This window comes from Lytechinus pictus, chromosome 3 (assembly GCF_037042905.1).
Source record: "Lytechinus pictus isolate F3 Inbred chromosome 3, Lp3.0, whole genome shotgun sequence".
In the NCBI taxonomy this organism is placed as follows: Eukaryota; Metazoa; Echinodermata; class Echinoidea; order Temnopleuroida; family Toxopneustidae; genus Lytechinus; species Lytechinus pictus.
This window is the reverse complement of record NC_087247.1, coordinates 2,638,621-2,661,700: the sequence shown is the minus strand read 5'-3', so window position 1 is coordinate 2,661,700 and position 23,080 is coordinate 2,638,621. Positions and strand designations below refer to the sequence as shown.

At 36.1% G+C, this 23,080-nt stretch overlaps 1 protein-coding gene across 1 annotated transcript in view; it reads left to right on the top strand.

The window, feature by feature from the left end:
* The first annotated feature begins 3,094 nt into the window (after nucleotides 1-3,094).
* Nucleotides 3,095-23,080, top strand: part of LOC135153757 (MAM and LDL-receptor class A domain-containing protein 2-like) — a 52,642-nt gene continuing 32,656 nt past the window's right edge. Inside the window, exons 1-17 of the mRNA XM_064097889.1 lie at nucleotides 3,095-3,124; nucleotides 3,509-3,691; nucleotides 5,760-5,897; nucleotides 7,191-7,304; nucleotides 8,520-8,613; nucleotides 9,670-9,801; nucleotides 11,135-11,388; nucleotides 12,353-12,443; nucleotides 13,014-13,151; nucleotides 13,700-13,822; nucleotides 14,691-14,915; nucleotides 15,260-15,451; nucleotides 15,993-16,163; nucleotides 19,839-20,021; nucleotides 20,486-20,614; nucleotides 21,518-21,643; nucleotides 22,252-22,337. Of these exons, the coding sequence (XP_063953959.1) occupies nucleotides 3,095-3,124; nucleotides 3,509-3,691; nucleotides 5,760-5,897; nucleotides 7,191-7,304; nucleotides 8,520-8,613; nucleotides 9,670-9,801; nucleotides 11,135-11,388; nucleotides 12,353-12,443; nucleotides 13,014-13,151; nucleotides 13,700-13,822; nucleotides 14,691-14,915; nucleotides 15,260-15,451; nucleotides 15,993-16,163; nucleotides 19,839-20,021; nucleotides 20,486-20,614; nucleotides 21,518-21,643; nucleotides 22,252-22,337 (2,409 nt within the window). The remainder of the gene's footprint in view (nucleotides 3,125-3,508; nucleotides 3,692-5,759; nucleotides 5,898-7,190; nucleotides 7,305-8,519; nucleotides 8,614-9,669; nucleotides 9,802-11,134; nucleotides 11,389-12,352; nucleotides 12,444-13,013; nucleotides 13,152-13,699; nucleotides 13,823-14,690; nucleotides 14,916-15,259; nucleotides 15,452-15,992; nucleotides 16,164-19,838; nucleotides 20,022-20,485; nucleotides 20,615-21,517; nucleotides 21,644-22,251; nucleotides 22,338-23,080) is intronic.

Below are 23,080 nucleotides of genomic sequence, written 5' to 3'. Positions count from 1 at the left end.
TTACAATTACAATGATTTGTTGTTTACCAAGTTCTTAAATTGATCAATTGGTTGGCATCATTGTATACTGGTAATTTCTTCTATCAGATTTGGGAAATTATAGAGAAGACAAAATCACAAGTTTTGTTATTTCAGAACTAAAGTTTATTTCAAAAGAAAGATTTCCTCTTCCATTTCTTGTTTCTCCTTTTTACAGGTTATTACATCTATTTTGAGAGTAACTCTGCGACAGTTGGATATTCTGCCTGGCTGATGTCGCCAGCATTTAAATATGATGACACCACTGCCTGCTTTACATTCTGGTACCATATGTATGGCTCTACTGTTGGTGAGCTTAACTTCATTGTCATCAATGAGGAAACAAGAGAAGAGACGTATCGATGGCGACTCAATGGTCAACAAAACCCTGACCAGTCAACATGGTTAGAAGGCCAGTTTGGAGTGCTGGCTCCAAGTGATGGCACAGTAAGTTCAGTGGTGCAAATTAAAGTACTCATTGTCAAGCATCAGATTTTGCAGTAGCTACACCATGTACATTTGTGATAACAATGATGATGACCACCTAGTAGTAGAGCACTTGTTATCTCTCACATTCAGATCCCTATTGCTTTTTTACACTATTACATCACTTATATCTGAGATATGAACCGCCAAAGAAACTTGAGCTAACAATGCTCAAACAACCCGGTGACCCATTAGGTCCTGGGTGAAGAGTGGCAAATATAGATAAATGACACCAGGACTTTATTAAATGCTATTTATGTATAATAATGGATGCTGCCCGTTCCTTACCAGAGTTCAGAAAATTTGCATCTCTGCGGGATTATTTAGTATTATTATGTCATGCCATTGTTGAGTTTTGCACATTTACAAAAGAAATCAATGATAACATGCTCTCTTTTGATTTGATTTTTTGATTTGATTTGATAAAAAAAATAACAGAACATCTCACTAGTTCACCCAGAATAAACATTTGCAGAGCTTTAACTAGGATATAATGTTGGTTTCACTTACATTTCAACTTTTCGAAGTATGATATTTTTCTTCCCTAGGTTTGTGTGTAAGCAAATATTTTTAGTATCAATGATTGTCTCTTACATGTAAAATTCTTCTTGCTGAATTTTCAATTTTTTCAAATTGCTCCTGTTAAAATATATCAAAGTTTTACTGAAAAGACATGACAAGGTAAATACATGAAATGATGTTGCAATGATATAAAAAAGAAATAACCCCAATATGTGTGCTTTTCCTCTGATAGACGACTACAACACCTCCTCAAACAGGACAAACATTGATGGTATGTACAATGAATATTTTCCATGTCAGCTCCAAGACGGGATACAATATGATGGGCATGGTCCTTTGTTATTTCGAGAATTACACATTGGTCATCCATCTTGTATTGGCTAAATCATATAAAGGATTATAGTTTGCACCCCTTTATTTTCAAATAATGGATTTGGACATTTTGATTGAAAATTTTGCCCATATTTTACGCATCCTATGTTTTATTATATGATCATTATATGTAAGTCTATCTGAACATGATTAGTAACATTCTTTAGTTTTACCAAAACTTAAGTCATCATTGATGAAATCTTAATTTATCATTAAGATAATGTGTGTATTCTAGATCTCTCAACCTTGCTTATTTCAAATTGAAAATGCTTTGCAATCTTGTGCATAGAATTCATTACACATACCACATTTCAGCATTGATTTAATCAGCCAGTATTCTTCAAATTGGCAACTTAAATACATTTCCTTTCGTAATTGAATTTTTCATGGAGATTGTATGTAGAAATGAATATGAAGTTGATAGAGAGTGTCTTCCAAAGCAAAAGAAAGTATGCACTATTGCATGGGAAACAGTGATCTTTATGTTTCAATCATGTTGTCAATTAATGAATTCTATTTATTATTCACATCCAGCAGATATTCCATTGAGGAAAAGATACCGGTGCATGGGAATAAATTCAGTTTTTGTATAATTTATTTTCTGTTCCTTCTAATGTCTTTTAGATGATTTTGGGAATCCTGCATCATTAGTTGGGCGAAACCTCACAACCTGGTAGAATTTTATGAGTGTGTTCTAAAAGATTGGAACATATTTTTTCTTTATTCTTTACAGATCAGAGCAGAGGCAGTATTGGGCTACTTTCTGTATGGAGACATTGCATTGGATGATTTGAATGTCGAGGCAGGAACTTGTAAATGTGAGGTCATTTCTCTTGTTTGTTGTATGACAGAACAGTTTTACATTGTGACGCATCATTGACCACACTGCTGCTGATGTGGAGTGTTACTGCATTGTCACTGCAGTGGTGACAATGCTGAGAACAGGCAAAAAGTGTCACCCTTTTCAGCATGAAATTATATACATGTAACACTTTGATTCCACATGCAAAATACCAACATGTCTGTGATTTAAGTTTTGATTTGAAAAAAAAAATGTTACATGAATTGTATTCAAAGATGAATAATCTTACCTTTTAAATTGTCACCTAAGTGCTTTTATATTGTATAAAAAGTATGTACAGCTTGATGGCCATTGCAAGCTTCCTTTACAAGTATCAAAGCAACAATGATCCTGGTGGGTGTTTCATTCTGTTTGTTACAAGCGACTTTATGGAACCACATGTGATCCTTTCTTCAAATGGCTCCCTTGTAAAGCAGGCCTCTGGCTTGAATGGGACTACCCTGCTTTTTATAAAGAAAACATGAATAAATAAATAAATAATAATAAATCAATCAATACCAATGAAAATTTGCAGTACATCATTTACCAAAAAAAAAGGATCACCAGTTGTCGTAAAGCCACTCATAACTTAAAACAGCTTTATGAAACACCCCCTGAAATGTAATGATGTCACAGCAATATCATGTATTCAAAGCTAATTTGACCTTTCCTCAAATCTTTTTTTTTTAATCTACATTTTTGTATACCTATAGTCCATGTATAATTGTATATCAGTGTAAAAAGTTCAAATTAAATGAGTTTACTTTTTTTGTAAACTTTTGTAATTAATAACTTCTGCCACTATTTACTACAATATGGGACCCTTAACACAATATTTAGTCATTAATTGTAAGGATGATCTTTACACCTCATTGCATTGATCCAGTACTATCAGCATCCATTATTCTAATAGTCAGAATGTTGTTTTTACTACTCCTACTACCCCCTACTTCCCCCTACTAATGCTACTTACATTGCTACTTTACTAGTACTAATAATATAACTAGTACTTGAGCTTATACAGGTACTTGTTCTTCTGCTTTACCTATAATTTATTTTTTTCTTATTTTGCCTTCTGTGTAAGGGAGGGGGGTCTTTCACAAAAAGTTGTAGTGCCAACATATTCATATTTCATGCATAATCTCATTGATTATGTGGCATAGTGCTTCCCATGGACATGATCTGACCAATGTGCTGATGCGTGCAGACATGTAACTGCATGGGTATTTAAGTGTGATTTTTCAATCTTTGTGAAACACCCCCCCACAGATAAACCAGAAGCAGCAGATCCTTCCAACCAAGAAACCATTAATTGTGATTTTGATGTCAACTGGTGTGGATGGAGCAACGTTCCAAATGCTGGGCCAGATGATAAGCTGGACTGGCAAAGACGCCGGTCAGGAACACCAACCCGTGGGACAGGCCCAAGAGCTGACCATACTACAGACTCATGTAAGACAACATTTGCAGGGGCAGTTCCTGAATTTCATAATTTTTCTTGGGTTTGGGTTAGAGGGGCAAAAGTTATTGTGCTTATTTTAACTGAATTACTTGCAAAGTGAACAAAAAAATAGATCTTTCTAAAAAAAAGGACACAATTGGCTCCTAAATATCATAATCTTGAAAAAAAGTTGATAAATTAAAACTAATGACCATAGACGTTCTACATTTTCTTAACAGACCAAACCCCAGACAACCCCCCTCCCCTTGTACCAAAAAATATTCACTTCAAAGCATGTTACAATTTTTGCTTGTGTACCTTTAGATTCGGGCATGACTCTAGCTACATGTGCTCCACCAATGTAATACAATTAAGTTCTTAAAAATTTGACAATTTTTGTACAAAGTTTTCCTCCGGCAGCCGTAGAATGTTTTTTTAGTCTTCAACTCATTTTCATATGCCTGTCGTAGACGGGATTTATTATGGTATCACGCTCGGTGTCCTTCCATCCGTCTGTCTGTCCGTCCGTTAACTTTTCCTTGTAAACGCGATAACTTCAATTTGACTCAACCTAGGCTCATATAATTTGGTGTGTATGATACCAGCATGGATCCCAGGAAGCCTATTGATTTAGAGGTCAAAGGTCAAGGTCACACTGACATGTTTTCATCTTATCCTTCTGAAGTCCTTGTAAACGTGATTAACTGTTTAACTTAACCTAGGCTCATATAATCTGGTGTGTATGATACTAGCATGGATCCCAGGAAGCCTCTTGAGTAAGAGGTCAAAGGTCAAGGTCACACTGACACGTTTTCATCTTACCCTTCTAAAGTCATTATAAACACTTAAGTTAAACTTTAGTTAAACTTTAGTTTAACTTAAGCTAGGCTGATATAATTTGGTGTGTATGATACTAGCATGGATCCCAGGAAGCCTATTGATCTTGAGGTCAAAAGGTCAAAGGTCAAGATCACAATGACATGTTTTCATCTTACCCTTCTGAAGTCCTTGTTAACGTGATAAATTTAGTTGAACTTAACCTAGGCTCATATAAATTGGTGTGTGTGATATTAGCATAGATCCCAGGAATTCTATCGATTTTGAGGTCAGAAGGTCAAAGGTGAAGTCGCCACCTTCCACTTTTCTTGCTTGACCAATAACTCCAATTTCTGCATTATAGGCGGGCGTATTATGTACTCACCTGAGTGACACTCTTGTCGCTGTTACTATTTCCCCCCTCACCAAATAAAGATGAATTTTGCGCAATTGTTATTAATACAAGAGATTCTGAATAAGACCTATGGTTGTGAATAAATATCTTACAAAAATGTTAAACAAACTGTAGCATATGGATTGTCTATGTTTATTAGAATATTGAGTTCAGAGTCAAACCCAACAAATTGTAAATAATTGGGAATGTTATAATTTTCTTTTTGTAATGATGACATTTGTATATATATTTCTCATCATCACCATTTATATATTTCTAATCATCATCATCATTATCTTCCTCTATTTTATCATCATCATCATCATTATCATCATCTTCATCATCATCATTATCACTACCACTATCATAATTATTACCACCACCAACATCACCATCATCATCATCATCATCATCATCATCCTCATTACCACCACCATCATCAAAAATACAAATTACCATCATCATTGTAGTCATTATCATCACCTCTTTTTCTTTGTCTTCTTGTTCTTGTTCTTCTTGTTTTTGTTCTGTTCTACTTCTTCTTCATTCTCTTTTTCTTCCTCTTCATTCTCTTTTTTTCTTTTTCTTCTTCTTCTTGTTCTTCCTCGTCTTCTTTGTCTTCTTTTTTTTCATTCTCCTCTTCCTCTTCCTCTTCTTTTTCTTTATCTTCTTTGTCTTTTCCTTTTTCATTCTCTTTTTCTTTTTCTTCTTCTTCTATTCGTCCTCTTGTTCTTCATCGTCATCATCAACAAGTCTGCTTCATCATTATCATCCTCATATTCTTCATTACTATATTTTCCATCATCACAATCATGGTAATTTGGAACAGACTTTTGTTGAGTACTTTATTTGTTTTGTTCCTTTGATAGTTAATGGGCATTATTTGTACTTCGAGTCATCTTCTGGATCTCTCGGGTTCAACGCCCTGCTTCGTTCTGTCCAAATCTCTGCCACACCTAATGGTGCCTGCTTTCAATTCTGGCTACACATGTATGGACAAACTATGGGTGAATTAGAGGTATGGTAGACCTAAAGAATATATTAAGACTAAGTTCAACTCAAACACTTGAACCAGGAATTGGTACATGCAAGAACATATCATCTAACGTTAAAGATACTCATGATTCCATTCAGCCAACATTTATTGCCTGTTTGATGCTAGTCATCATCTTCCTTTTTTGTGGAAAATCTCCATACCATTGACATTGCATGGCCATAGAAAGAGGAGCAGACCAGAATGTCTTGCATTGTTTTAATCCTTTCCAAAGTTACAAGTAGTTTCTCATTCCCTCTTGTAGGTCCATTCTTGCAGGAGGTCTTTGCCTCATCTTGTTACGGCCTGTAGATGATTCAGACATCTGGTCTAGACCAGATGGATCATGCCTCGATCTCTTGAAACTTTATACTGTTGCTGTTTATATTCCTTTTGCTGGTTCACCTGTTTTACAAGAACTTCACTATTTTACTCTGTTACTACTACTTCATCAACTTTAAAGCACTGTCACACATATATAAGTGGCGCATGATGGATGCACAGCCTGTGCATTGAAATATTGTATTTTGGCTAGATATGTGCCTCTTTCCCAGTTAACAGATTCTCTGTTATTGTGCCATGATTTTTTTCTTAAGTAAATGGGAATAGAAAAAAAAGGAAAAATAAAGGAGAGGTAAAAAAGCAGAAGAAAAGTTAATGAATTAAGAGGAGGGGAGTAATTGGAAAATATAAATTAACTTTCTGACCATTTCGTATGCATACAATTGCAACGGTTGCAAATAGTCACACCTAGTTGTTAGAATGGCTGTAGTATGATTGTTTTAACTATGAGATCACTCAATGCATGCAGGTATTTTTTGTGTTTCCCACTAGTGATGTAGTGATAGGCACTTGCCTTGTTTCAGTTTAAAAAAGGTTATTTTTACATTTCCTTTTTATGTTTTTGTTTTTGGTGTAATTCTTCAAAGAATATAAAGTCATAAAAAGGATGCTTAGAAACTACAAGCCATGATCATCATCATCACGGGTACACAGCAATAGAACGAAAGTACTATGACGCTGTGGTCGGGTGCAGATGCGACAGTGATTAGTTTAGGGCAGCCTTAAATTTATCTAGGGATTGCATTGATGTAGTGCCTAAGGGCAGATCTTTCTAGTCCAGTATCTGGGCAGGAATGTTTACAAGTGCCTGTCTGTTCTGGATTCGATCATGTGAGATGATGATTCGATGATGTGAGGTGTAGTATTTGTACATTTATAGTAGTCATTGTTTAATTCATCTCTTCCTAATAAAAACTCAATGCAGATCTATTCAGAAAGTCCTGATGGCTATCAAGAAAGACGATGGAAGCAAACTGGGACACTCCGTGATGAATGGGTTTACAGGCAAATAGATATTGTAGCTGATTACCATTATCAGGTAAATCACTATTCATTTCAGCTTGTGTAATGCAAAGTATTTCACTGCTTACTATGTCAGTGACAGTCCCAACAATGTCTCTGAATCTATTTATTTTTGGGTCCAAATGTCATTATGGAGCACATGATCCAATTCTCTAACATGCTCTCATAGTTGTATTGTCTATATATTTCCAAGAAGAAGTGACCGGACTGTTCTTGATTGGCTGATGGACACCATCATTCACGGAAATGATTGTAAAGACCTTATTGGAAGAGAAAAGTGTATAATTATGACAAATTATACATCAATACAAATCTATTAAAGTACAAAATACAACTAGGCAAGTTTCATGAGCTTACCCACTGATTATTTGTTTAAGAGCAATTTTTTATAGGGCGGATGATTACAAAATATCAGTTCTGAAACATTAAGACAGAACAAAGTTAGTCTTAAAAGATGTTTTAGACTTGAAGGAAGAAAAGTAAGGAAACTTAGGGGTTCAGAGTTTTATCATTTAAAATTACCACAAAAGTGTCTAGAGGTGCCTAAATTTGACCCTACCTTTGTCAATCGGATAATCCTTTCATACTAGTGAGTTAATTGAGGCATTTTGTTTTCAGGTTGTATGTCTACTGTGTTCTGTCTTATTTTCATTCTTACAATATCTTAAGAATCTGTGGTTGATGAACTTAGCTCAAGTATTCATATACATGCGGGATAATCTCAATACTTTTGGGGAATCAAAGTCAAAGAGGTCATTATTTGCAAATTTAAAACTGAAGTTTTAAATAAATACAGCATATATACAGTATATATATATATATATATTTAGTACAAAGTCTAATAGGCTGGAAAGAGTTGCTCAGTGATTTAGCTGGACAGTCTGTCTCTTATGTCTCCTAGCTAATTTTTTTTACTTTATACCTTTCCTTTACCTTTATTGCATTGGGACATGCAGTTTGCTATGTGTGATGCACTATAAAAGAACCAAGTATTATTATTGATACATAATACATGTTACATATATATGCTTGGTCTTGCAATGTGCAATAGATTATCCATATAGTTTATTCTATATCATTGTTATCATTGTTACCATCGTAGTTATTATTACCATTGTTAATGCAATAATTACTCCGTTCCATTAATGATCATTACATGAAAGTGGACAGAGCATTGTAAATTTGATACCAGTATACTCACTCAAACAGTCAATTGGTTGGTATCTTGCAGCTCATCTTTAATGCCATCCGTGGAGTTGGTGATTTGGGTGATATCGCTATTGATGATGTTTTCTTTGATCCAACTGCAGGCTGTAAAGCTCTCAGTAAGTGGCAATTTTTGACAATCTGTTATATTTTTATGTGATGATTATTGAAGTAGGTACACTAATGATTTACTAGAAAGAGTAGAATTAATATTTCGTACTAAAGTGCACTGTGGTTTGAAGCATGTTTAAAGTGTATTATATACTTTGTGTATTATTGTTAGTAGTAGTATTATTATCTTATGTTATTCAAAAACCTGCTGCAAATATAAAAAATTGATTTACATGTAAAGGAGAACTGGATGAATAGGAGTGGAATTGTTGACTCACACAAATACATTAATTATTAGAGCCCTGTTTTACTAAGAGTTGCAATTGATCCAATCCATCTCAAATATGGTAATCATGAATATCATATTCCTCATATGCCTGAAGGAAATTCACATTTTGTCCTTTAGAAAGAGGACGACACTAATTTGTGACTATACATCATATGTGACCAGCCACTTGTGAATAAGCAAAACAATAATTTGGTCTTCAAAAAGGAAATGTTGAAAAATTAATGTTGAAAAAAAAATCAATCGTAAAAGGGTACTTTATTTTCTTCATACTGTCCAAATTTGAAGTTGTAAAAGTTAAAACACAAATGCAATACTTTCTTTGTCACCCTTCTTCCTGACTGCATGGAAGATTCACTGAGACTGCATGGTGTTCTCATCTCATGATTGAGTGAACCCCAAACTTTAAACCTGGTATTCTCCAAATTTATGGAAGCTCTTAGTGAATTTGTTCTGCATTCAATCAAACAATTGTGTGGGTTATTATTTATCAATTTTGTCAAGTTATGTATCATTTTAAAGGATAGGATGTTATTGTTGGTTTTGAAGTGGTAGGTCAGATATGAGTGAGTATAATTCATATGTAATAACACCTTGAATAGGCTAATAAAAGATGGTGTCACTGGCTTTCCATAGTTGTAGTTGATCTTGGATCGATAGTAGTTCTTTGCAAAGACTTCAGGTGAGCTTACCTGACATTTGTCTTTGGTCTGACATGTGGTGCAATATGGGGCAAGTGCATGGCATAAAATGTGACCTTTTCTCTTTTTTGTTGTAGAAAAGTGTTCGTTTGAGACAGGCTTCTGTGGTTGGTCTCAAGAGAAGATTCAAGATGATTTTGATTGGTCTAGGAGCCGTGGTAGAGAACACAAGGACATTCCTGTGGATAAAACAGTTGGGGTTGATACAGGTGAGGAGAGATTTGTTGTCAATGGTAGGAGAGATGGAGCCATGGTGTTTGATTTAAAGGCAGGATGAGGAAGGTTATTTCAGGGTGACTTACTTGTATAGTTTCAATGCCATTTGAGAATAGCATATTGAAATGCTGGTGATGGTACTTCAAGTGAACACGTTATTGATAATGATGATTATATAGGGATGATGACGATGGTGATGATGATGAAGTTGGTGATGGTGGTGATGATGTTGATTGCTATTTTTTTCATTTTCAAACTTATTTTTCAGGTTTTTGTTTACTTGGTCTTTACCAAAGTATAGAAGCTTTTGCAATTTTTTTTTTTGAATCCCAGCCATGACATGTTTTTCTTTAGCAAGAAATAACCCACATTGTGTTGCACTCAACCCAGTTGAGGTGATTAGGTAACCGGGGGCGGTATTCTGAACATTGTCTTTTCTCCATATTTATCTTTCTCAGAGATATGACAAAATCGGTATTCTGGTGGGAGTCATAACTTTTGTAACAAAAATTGTCATAAATTTCCTCTCTTCTCTTTAGCGCGCACCAAAAATATGCGGCTTTAAATGCGCGTAATCATTTTATACAAGCAAAAAATATGACAAAAGTAATGACAGGGGGTAGCAGTCATAATTTTTGTCATATCTTTTAGTACCAAATATCCCGATACCCTGCCGACTGAATGTCAAGCATATAATGATATTATTTAGATTAAATTGTGGTATTAGTTTCACTCATCATTCATGACAATTTTCAAAATCATTTTTTCATGCTACAATTAGTTAGGCCCTACATATTAATTCCTCCTTTTTTTCTCTGTTTTCCTTCTTTTTCTAATTCTCCTCTAAAATCCTTCACAGCTCCCTGTCTCTCTTTGTAATTAAGCGCATCAATATTCGTGTAGTTGCGCGATGCCAACAACTATATTGGGGATACGCCCTACCTGGCACGGGCCTTCCTATTGGCTAGAAGGGCTCCCACTGGGAACTAACAATGATTTTGATTGGTTTGCTTCCGAAAAGATGGGCGGGAACTTTGAGAGATATGACAGGGAAAAGACAATGTTCAGAATACCGATTTGTGACAATCATAGCGGTGACACATCTCGGAAAGAAATTACAAAATTAATGACAGTGTTCCAGAATACCACCCCGGGATTAATATTGTGAATGCACCAAGTGCAATGGCAGCTTGAGCTATAGCATTTGAATTCCTAGGCAACTAGATAATTGGTGCCTTATAAAAGCCATTGTTTGTTTTTTCAGTAAAATAAATTCATTCCATTTTATCAACAATCTTTTTTTCTCTCTCTCTGTTAATAATTAAGGTTACTATGCCTGGGTTAACACCACTGCTCACCCTGTGAATGGGGATAGCGCCATCCTCTTCAGCCCGACATATGTTCTTACCTCTGTACCACACTGTCTTCGGTTTTTCTACTACCATGATGGAATCGGTGCACTGACCATCCATTCTCGCCGTTCTGGGTCGTACTCTAATGCACTCTGGGTGGCGCCCCCTGTAGGCTACAAAGGATGGAGGTTCGGCAGCAGTACTGTGACCGATTTGTACAGCTTTGAGGCAAGATTTTCTTATTAAAATAAGTCTTTACATTGACGAATACATGAAAAATCATTGTTTACTTGACAATAATGATAAAAAATCACCCATTTCAGAATCACTGTTTTGTTATTTGTTTACTCTCCCACGTATGTTTTCTCTTTCTTTGATTTAGACATGCATCTACTCTTATCATTGATGTTTCTTCTTCCTTCTCCTTTCTTCCCCCCCTGTTCTTCTTCTTAATCTTCATCCTCTTATTCCTCTTTTCTTCTTCTTTTTCTGGTGTAGCGGTACTTATGCCTTGTAATCAGAGGGTCGTATGTTTGAATCCTACCATGGCCTAGCATCCTTTGGCAAGGCATCAATCCACACTTTGCCACTCTCACCCAGGTGCTAATTGGGTACTGGTAGGAAACACATGTCATTGTGGTTGGTTTAGCAAGACTGCGCCTAACAGGCTTCGAAAATATCTATGAATCCAGTGACTGGGTAATAATAATTGTGAAGCCCTTTGAGCAGTAATTGACTTGAATCACGCTGTAAAAGCCAATTCTTCTTCTTTTCCTTCCTGTTATTCGATCCTCTTCCTCTTCTTGTTTGTACTCTTCCCCTTCTTCATCTTTTCCACCGCCTTCTTCCTCTTTTCTTCTTCCTCTTCTTCTTTCCTTCTTGTGCTTCCTCTTCCTCTTCTTGCTCCTCCTTCTACTACTCTTTCATACAACTTCTTCTTTACTCTGACTTGTACTTATTATTTTTCTTCTTCTGTGCTTCTTTATCTTTTCCTCCCTATTCTTGTACTTCTTTTTTTCCTCATCTTCCTTTTTCTTCTTCCACTTCTTCTTCATTTCCCCTTCACCCTCTTCCACTTAATCTTTATTTTTCTCTGTATTCCTTCTTCTTGTACATGTACATTCAAACTTTGAGTTCTTCCTTTCATTTTATGTCTGCTTTGTACAAAATTCTGAATGCTTTTGTTTTACAGGCTGCTTTTAAGGGAACTGTTGGCTCCACCCCTGGTTCTGTTATGGCAATCGATGAAGTACGAATCGATGTAGGGGCATGTCCTCCACCAGGTATGTAGTAAACAGATTATCCTAACAGTTGTAGTGATCCAGATTTTAACTCTAGATGGGGGCCTTTTCAGCCCCCTCGACACTCCCAGCGGTAAGATTACACAGCAACACTTCTTACGTATTTTGGGTCAAATCTTGCATCGCTCGTCAGACCCATAATTGATTTAAAAATTGTATATCCTGGAATTGTGGGTTGAAAGAGAGGGGAAGAGAGAGAGAGGAGATGGAGAAAGAGAAAGGGGGAGGGGATGAACATTTTTCACTAACTTCCCCTGGTGTCATTTTACATTTACTCCACAGATTGACATTGTCTTGCCCCTTGTACATCCTTTATCAAATACACACCATGTTCGAAGCTTGAAGTAATTATTACATAAGATATCAGAGATCTCATTCCTCTTTATTTCCTGAGAACCCAAAGCCATTATGATATCACATCTGCTGTCTGATGACTTGCAGTCAGAGACAGATTTTGTTTGTTCTGTCAACATTATGGTATAAACTTTGTGACTTCAGGCAACTTCTATTTCTGTAAGAGCATGTACCTGAGACATTTACATTTTTTTCCAGGCTTCTGCACCTTTGAAGAGCCATTTTATGATTGGTTCAATATTGATACTGACAAAATGGATTGGACCATATACTTTGGTAGAACACCAAGCAGCAACACCGGTCCTTCGAATGATCACACACTAGGAACCTCGCAGGGTAAGTAAGACACTTAGAGGAAAGCAAACAGGTGTTGTGTTGTTTCTGGATCGGGGGATGTTTCTTGCCGAAGTGAAAATGGATGCTGATGATGAAATTGCCAATATGCAATTGATATTTAACACACAATCTCATTGATTAATATGTAGGTAGGGCATGTCACAAGAGGGAGCAAGGTAGCTCAGTTGGTAAAATGTTTTCCAGTTGAACCAAAGGTCGTGTGTTCAAGTCCATCCCTAATGGATGACTGAAGCATGCGTTGTGTGTATATGAACCTGTTCCATAGGTACCAGTTATTTTACAGTGGAAAACACTGTACCTTGGATAGGACGTTAAAGGGAGGTCCTGTGTAGAGGAGAATCACCACATTTGCACTATTCGTGTATTATTTATTTCCTTTCAACATTTCTTACCATTGAATGGTAATGCTCAGTGCGCACGTGAATGTATATTTATATACATGTATGTATGTAGATCTTTTTTCTCTCTTTTGATCTAATCTGTATGATTTTTCTGAATCTGGATCTCATCTTGCTTTCATTTGTTAGGTCATTATGCATACATCGAGACATCAAGTTCACCCAACAAGTATAATGCTATTCTACAGTCCATTGACTTTACTCCACGGATTGAGGGCTGTTTCTCATTCTGGTATCACATGTATGGTAAAGGTAGGTTCATTATAAAACAATGCAACACAAAATTTAAATCTAAATAAGACATGATTCATAAGGCTTGTGCACTGTAGAAAGCTTGCTGGGATAAATTCTTTTGGAATCGTATAGAGATGTTAATGGTATGTAATATGTTATATACAAGAACTTGTATTATTGTTGTCTTCTGGATGTGATTCTATTGAAAATGAGGAGAGATCTTGGTTATACAGTCAGGCTTCTATACCCTTCTTCACCATTCCTGAGTGCCCATTATTGTTATTATTGTTCTTATTTTTAATAGTATTATTAGTTATTATGAATATTGTTACTATATTATCATTAATATTATCATTATAATTATTGTTATCATTATCTTTATTGTTAACTGAATTATCATAAGCTCATCCGGTCCTACAAGCCGGACAAGTCTGCTGTCTCTCACCATTCCACAATTTCAAAATGCTTCTGTATGTCCAAATTCAATTCTGTTTGCTTTAAATGATAGCACTTGGAAGAAGATACAAAACTTTTACACAGAATTTTGAAACTTGCGAAGTATGCGAATTTACATAGCTTATTTACCTTATTTATATCATTGCGTAAAAAAACATTCTCTTTTCCTGATGTATGGGCTCCATGAAATTTGCTTCAGCGACAAATGCTCTGCTAGGTATTCCAAACACTAATCAAACGACCAACTTCAACCCTTGACTTAACACTATACCCTACCCTAAACCTGACCCTAGACCTAAAGTAAATCCCTATTGCAACCCTAACCATACATCATAGAAGAAGTAAAGCCTGGAGCAATTGTTGCAGGAGCAAACATTGTGCTACTTGTGTGATCACCTGATACCTGTAAATCTTTCCACGTGATCCATAGAGATGGGAACCCTCAACGTGCATCTTCTAGAAGTGCAGTCTGGGAAACGGAGTGTGATCTGGACAAAAACCGGTGAACAGGGCAACTTTTGGATCTCAGCTGAGATTGAGGTGTCAGTTGGTGTCTATCATATCATTGAATTTGAAGGCATTGACGGTATCAGTTTTACCGGAGACATCGCATTGGATGATATCAAGTATACCGAGCATAGCTGCCAATATGTCCGTAGGTATCTTTCTCCAACTTGTTTTAATTGGGAATTTCTGTATTCTGTACAGTGCGTTTAAATCAAAAGTCAGGTTAAATGACATTCACATTTGTTGCATGCGACCTTTGATGAAGAAGCTGTCAATATATCATACACTGCCACATGCAGTGACCATGGTCCCGAACTTACAATACTCATTTTTTGAATGAGATTGTTTTTAGGTCATTTTGCAAAAACTTGTGTGCTTGTAGAAGCAGGTGGTATTGTATTTTGTAACAATGTTTCACTATAACTTTAATATTATACTTGTGAAGTTTAAATCTTAATCTTAATTTGAATTTTCTCCAACTGCACTGAACAGCTCCCCCTACACCTACACCCACCCGTCCTGTTACCTCGGCTCCGCTTCCATGGGACTGTAACTTTGAGGGCGGTACGTTCTGCTCCTGGATGCAGGGATCAGACGATGATTTTGATTGGGCAATTCAAACTGGCAGCACACCAACTGTTGGAACAGGACCCCCTGCAGATCACACAACTCAAACAAAAGACGGTAGTTCATGTTTGATGAGTTGTTTTCTATTTCCTCTGGTTCTGAACTTATTCTTCTCTCTCTTAATGCCTGTACTCCATTCATTGTACAATGTGAACTGTGTTTAAATTTCAAGTACAAAATATTACCTGACAGTTTTGATTTTATTAGAAGTATTGAAAAGGAATTGTAGGAAAGGTTTGATGAAATTCTATTAAAGATTAACTGGTTCTGAATGCGAGGAGTAAGCTTCCCTGTATTGTTCATGATCAAGTGCGAACAACACTCGTCATTAAAGTGCTGAAATTAAAAGGAAATGATGACATCACACAATAACACTTGCTTATTGTTGCCATCACACATTTTCCTCTTTAAAAAGAATGTAATCTCAGACTTGTACCATTAGTGCAACACAGTGTATAACAGATTCATACTGAAGGAAATTGCATCATGGCTTGGATTTGAATCCATGACCCTCCGTTTCCACGTCCAGAGACTAGTCCACTTGGCCTCTGCTTAATGTTAGATTGATCGATATTTTTCTCAACCTTGATGTGTTCAGGTTCCTACATAGCAATTGATGCTAGTTCTACCAGTGCCGATGATGTAGCTCGTCTCTATAGCAACAGCATCCCTGTAGGAAATCATATGTGTATGACATTCTGGTATCACATGTATGGGGCTCACGTGGGTACGTTGAATGTTGGATATGGAAACACAGATGGCAACACAGGTGAGTATTCTGTGTAAAGTAATTGGTCATTATACAAGGTGTATCAAAAAAAGTTTACACTTTGAAATTATTCCAATAAAATGATATGTTTGTAAAATCCTGAAGCTCTTTGCACATTTATTTATTGGTACAGGTCTGCGACAGCTTTGGTAGAGCCCAAAAAACCTATTTATTTTCTAGGCGTTGATAGGGCTTTCAGTCTGTATCTGGATGTGTGTGATTGTCTTATCTCTGCACCCATGTATTGAAAGCAAGTTGGATGCAGGTTAGAAAATGCATACATCCAGATCTAGGCTTAGTTTACGTTCATTTACTTAATTTGTGCCTTTCATTTGGGTTTTTTGTTGTTACATTATGTTATATTTTGTTTTGTTATTATAATTCAATCGTTTTGTGCTGTTTTTTTATGTTTATATTATATTCATTCATAATTGTAAAGCGCAAAGAGAACTATATTAGTTTTTCCGGACTTTTCGGTGGAGAACGCAAATGCATATTTATGACGGTAGTTGATTTTGGAAGAGACTTTTGGGCCCGTCGTAAAAGACCAGCAATGCAAGTTGTGTGACATGAGAAGTTGTTTACCTATCGCATCCACAACAGAAACATTCAATCTGCGGTTCATGTGCAAAATAATATGGTAACGCAGAGCTGCCAAGTAGTACGATTTTTCTGTATTTAGTACGTTTTTGCAACCAAAATACGGCATTACGTTTTTTCTTTAAAAAGTATGTTTTTTGTAATTAAAAAAAAAAAAAAAAAAAAAAAAATCATCTCTATATGTCTCTATTTCATAAAACGTACACAAATATGGTTATTAGATCAATGTAATTTCAGGTAACTTGTTTTTTTTTCAATCATTTTGTAAAAACCAGGGTGAGATATACAGTCACAAGTTTCAATGTTTTTTTGTTTTTTCATCTGCAAGAGCAGTGCACATTTTAGCTTGCATGCAGCTTGAGTGCTGTGATGGGCGAGTGCGCCAAGCATTTTATTATGAAATACACTTTTTTGGGGAAAAATACAAAATATTTATCTCACACGGTAAAAATACTGATTTTTTTGTCAAAATACTGATTTTGGGGGATAAGAATACTGAAAATGCAAAATACAACTTGGCAGCTTTGGTAACGGCGACATATCCGATTTAGGACGAGTTTCCAGAGCTACATTTGGTTTCTCCCAGAGCTCGAGGAAGCCGTCTGGGGGTGCCACTTCCATTGACGTGCGGATACCAGGCGCGACCACGTGTAAAAAGGGATTTCCTTTCCAAGAGTGGGCACATTACATATGTAATGTAATTGGGTGCTTTTCGAAACCTAAAGTGGTATCAAATCGTAAATGGAAGCAGCCCCCCCACCCAAATTTGAAATCTAATCACCCGTTGGGGGGGGGGGAAGTAATACATAATGCCCACCATGCACACAGGCATAATGACCTTCACGTTGTGTGCGAGATGGCTTGCCGTTTGTGTAGGAGGAGCCAGCAAAAGAAAGAAAAAAAATCTGGATCGTTTTTGGACAGATTTGCTGTGCATGCGGATAACGCATGCGAAATGGTTTAGCTGGAGAGGTGAATGTGACCAACGAATTTCATTGCCAGCGATCCACCAATAATCTATGTTAGATGCAATATTGATTTGATGGACTAATGATATATACCTAAGTCTTAATTCAGTAAGTTTTTCCTCACTTTAATATGTACTCGATTTGTTTGAAAAACCACTGATCTCTTATCCATGTCAAAATACGTATGTACGCCTATGGTTTCTAATGAAATCTCCAGCCCAGCAGCGCGGTCGGAGTCTCGGGGCATGCTGGATGAGCAGTGGTACGTACAAGAAAGCTCTCACAATTTGTGAATGGCATGCATGGTGTCGCATGAAAGAATTTTGCATACAAAACGCAGATCTAGAGCCTGTAACACAAAGCTTAGCAATGATTGTAGAACAGTTTTCTACGATTGATTCCATTGAATATAATGTACAATCAATTGAAAAAAATCGAGTGAACGATTGATCATTAACTTTTGTTCAGCGCAATTAAGCACTCAATAAATACCCTCTATTATCATTATTATTATAAAGATAAACTCTGTAGATGTCTGAAACAACCTGTTATTCGTGTTGATTTGTTTCATTTTAAGTCCTCAGATCCAGCTGGCACAAACAACCTCAAAGTTATGTTTAATTTAATAGGCTTAATGTGTTTTTTGGGGTAGAACAGTTGTTATCAAAAGTTAAAATGTAAGCCTATCTATTTCATTTCCACTGACCTAAAAGAAAAAAAAGGAAAGCACATTCAGTTAATTTTCACATCTTTTTTCCCTTGATATACATGTAGCATGAAAGTCATAATTTCTGTGAGCATTACAACGAGGGACAGTGCTCACTCAAATACAAGACTCTGTCAAAAATATACTTGAATTTGATAGATGAGACCAAAGCCTGAGACTACTTGTAAAAAAATATCCCCATGATGTTTTTTTTTTTCAATTTGGGAGACTCTTTCAAAGTGTCAACTTTTTATTGATACGCTCTGTATATACCTGAAAATATCTATTATGTGTGATAACTTGAGAAATTTTTGAGGGATCAATTTCAAACTTGGATTATGGATATAGGTGTGAGATGATCTGATTAAATCATGGGGCCACAGGGTCAACAGTCACAGAGGTCAATTGAAACTTTGTACAATATATGCTTTGTCTGTCGGTGCCTAAAAATTTTGTCTACGTGCAGTCAAGAAGCCATCTACCTTTTAATTGTACTTTGTAATTTGGTAGATTCACAATACGGTGCGCCATCTACCGGTTGCAGGGACTAACTTCAGGATCGATAAGGCGCGCAGGCAGTGAACAGTGCTAGTGTACTGTATTGTGACTGTGATGCTTCAAAAATGAAAACCATATAGCAAGAATTCACCAAAATGGTCTAAATATTGCAATGAAAAGTGTCTCACCCACCTGTACCCTAGTAAACAACTCATCCTGCCACGTCGGCCAGCGCTGAATAACCCGTGCATGCATGCACTATAGTAATAGTGCGGGCAACAGATTTCAGCTTTTTCCCATGAGGCAGTGCAAATTCCGCCTGTCCGCTGCAATCGGTAGATGGCACACCGTAGTACGTTTTTGGTGTATTTAGTACGTTTTTGCAACCAAAATACGGCAGTACATTTTTCTTTAAAAAATATGTTTTTGTAAAAAATCGTAATTTATTGAAAAAAATATGTCTCTATTTCATAAAAATTACACAAATATGGTTATTAGATCAATGCAATTTCAGGTAACTTGTTTTTTTTTCAATCATTTTGTTAAAACCAGGGTGAGATATACACATGTTTCAATGTTTTTTTTTTCATCTGCAAGAGCAGTGCGCATTTTAGCTTGCATGCAGCTTGAGCGCCGCGATGAGCGAGTGCGCCACGCATCTTATTATGAAATACACTTTTGGGGGGAAAAATACATTTTTTTAAATCACAAATTACAATTTTTCATTCCCAGAGGTTGGCAGGTCTGCACCGGATTGAGAATCCACCGGATTGAGAGGAACCTACCACAGTATTGGTTCTCAACAGACAATCAAACTCAAGCAATCAGATGTTTTCATATCATATATATGACCTAGAGGAGATGAACTTTGAAATGAATTTCTCTTTCCTGTTTTACTTGCAGAAGGCCCAGTCATCTGGACCAAGTCTGGAGACCAGAGTTATGACTGGATAGTTGGCCATGTGGCCATCACCACGACTGTGAAAACCCCTAAGGTATACCTGGAAGGCACAGCTGGAAAGGGTTACCAAGGGGATATTTCTATTGATGATATCATGTTTAGCTATGGAGACTGCCCAGCGTTACGTAAGTATATAATGGCCTTTCATTTTCACTCAGATCTCTGTCAACTTATGAAGATGTTGTGGCCAATCATGATGTATAAACAACAAATGAATTAGCAATGAAATGCAATGTGCATGTGTGAAGAATATGCATAGAAATAAACAATGTGTGCATGGTAAAGACAATTAAATGTGCAGTGAAATGTTGGTCAGAATCAACAGAGCAATCATGCTTGTGGCGACAGTTGACTAGTGAGAGAATCAGCTTATGAAATAATTATATAATATATCATTATTTTATATGCATTAATATCAACTGTTAGATCATGATACAGAAGCAAAATACGGATGGAGAGAAATGTGAGTGGGTGTTAAATGTACAAAACGGTCAATTATTGTGTGTAAACAGCCTATAATTCCTTCTTTCCTATGAGATTGGACCCACATATGACTCCTCTTTGAATTAACTCCACTCCTTTTCTGCAGTATTTTGTGATTTCCAGTCGGATGATGCGTGTGGATATGCCAATGATGACACAGATCAGCTGGACTGGACCAGGGATCGCGGGATGGTTCCAGGGCCTTCTACTGATCATACGTCAGGGACCACTAATGGTAGGAAAGAAAAGTTCAGAGCCCATGTCCATTTATCATTAATTTAAAGTTTTAAATCGAGTCTTGTCCCCATGAACGGGGGTGGTCGGATTCACCTCACACCCGCAGCAGTCACCCTTACCTCCCTCCGTTTTGCCCAATTCATTGTGTCCTCCACCCTCGACTCATTCCTCCTACTCTCATCCTCCACTTGCCTCTTTCATATCTTCTTTGGCCGTACCCCTCCATTATAAGTAGAAATATAAAAAATTGACTAGATGTGGGATCAGATTCTCCATCCTTCATATAACGTAATTTTGCAAAATAATCTAATGCTCCACTCACGACTAATATAGGATATAAATGGTAAATATTGTATTCCTTGAAACGGGGAATAAATAAAACCTGCTTTGCTTTACCCAGAGTTACTATCCAGCATTGTGTAGGCTTAGAGACTTCTGTGCCCACTGCAAGATAATTGAAATTAAATGCACTTCTGATTTTTTTTATCACTTTATTTAAATATACATTAAGGATCAGAGGACATGTAAAGTAAAACATTTACATAGTAATTTACAAACATATTTAACAGAGAAAGTAAAAGTAGGCCAGGTCCTGGCCCATTGCTGCCAAGGCAGGACATAAGAGTATAGAACATACATGTAATAGAAGATAAAATAGAGAAGAGAATAACATATAGCAAAGATCTTGATTGTGATTAATCTTTTTTTTTCCCCTTTATTTTTAACAAATCAGAAGCTTGCATTTTGGAGTTCTGCTTGAGTTCTTGCCTTGTGTTTAGACGCAACTCTTTTTTTGCAACAAGCTTCTAATTACAGAATTATTGGGTGATATGTAAATTAAAAAAATCAATTAAAGTGCAATCTAGATATCCATTTTAATGTTCAGTTCATTTTGTTACAGGTTTTTATATGCAAATTGTGACTGGGCATCTGACAAAAGTTGGAGACAGTGGAACATTGATATCCTCCGTATATCCTATTCCGCTAAGTGGTTTTAGATGTACTGAGTTCTGGTACATGATCAGCGGTAAGTGACATAAATTAATATATATGGGACTAAATGAATGAATGGATCAGTGATTGCAGTTATATGGATCTCTATAGAGTAGTCATTCATGAATTCAACACTTTATTCATTGTTTGTATTTTCATGCGTCTTTTTTTTAATATACAAAATCTAATTCAGTTTTCACTGAGATATCACACAGTGTAACTATGTCTTTATGTAAACTTCAGAACATAAAGAAAAGTAAAATACATGTATGTGTTAGTGCAGTACACAGTGAGTTAATTTGTTTGAGGTAAATTTTGAATAAGTAAGTTATAAGAGCTGTTTTAAATTTGTCTAGTACTGTATCAGCTGTTTGCAATTGGTCTGTAAGTTGCATATTTAGTCCCTCTTAGCCGAAATTCATGTTGATGATATTGATTACAATGGTATTAACAATTATATTCTTGACCATCATTTTGTAATTTTGCTTAATATTGCATATATCTGTGAACCACTTTACAGTATCATTTTCTCAGTGCCCTATACAGATTTACATTTGTTTGGCATTTGTAAGCCAATCCAGTCACTCTCATCACATAATTCTACTCTTTCTATGCATAATTGTGTACCTTAACTTTCTTCAGATGACTTTGGAGACCTAACAGTGGAAGCCTACCAAATAGACCCATTAGGAGTTATCTTACCAACTGGAATATCAATATCTTTTATGGTGAGATGATACTGACAGAGTTTTTGCTGTTAACCAATCCAGTTTTTTATTCTTAAAATTGTATGCTCCTTTAATCTCAATGCATTAAATATGGATATTAACTCATTCTTGTTTCAAGTGTGCCAACATATTGTTTGCAACAAATCTATTGTGGGATTGTTAAGTAGGTTGTAAAATGTGTAGATATTGATTTTCCCCCAATTATTTGAATTAGGTGCTCAGCACGATGCGCATAGTTTTATAAATGTCTTATATGTGCTCTAATTGGCTTAGCGAGAATGCTGGTGATGTTGACTGAAAAAAAGTTTGAACTGAGTTGACTTGAATGGAGATCACAAATAGCACAAATTGAGGACATTATATTGTGAACTCTGCTCATGGGAGACATCATCAAATGTTATGAAATGTGATGTGCTAATCCTTCCACAGTCAAATTTAATTAATATATTGTTTGAATTTGAATTTCTGTAAATATTGTGACACTGAGTAAATGAAACATTGCAACCTGATGGCACAGGTAAGATTCCGATGTGGTAGCTTGATGAACTCTGGACTAATTCAGACCAAATATCCAGATACACTTCTGGATGCTTAGGCCTAAAATCGTAAGCTTCTTTACTGAGGCTGCATACAAAAAAGGCTGAACTCCAGTAAATTTTCCTCTTAATCATTGTTAAAACATTTGAGGCCTGTTTCATAAAATTTGTTATATTAACAAATTTCCAATAACCATTAAAAGCTAC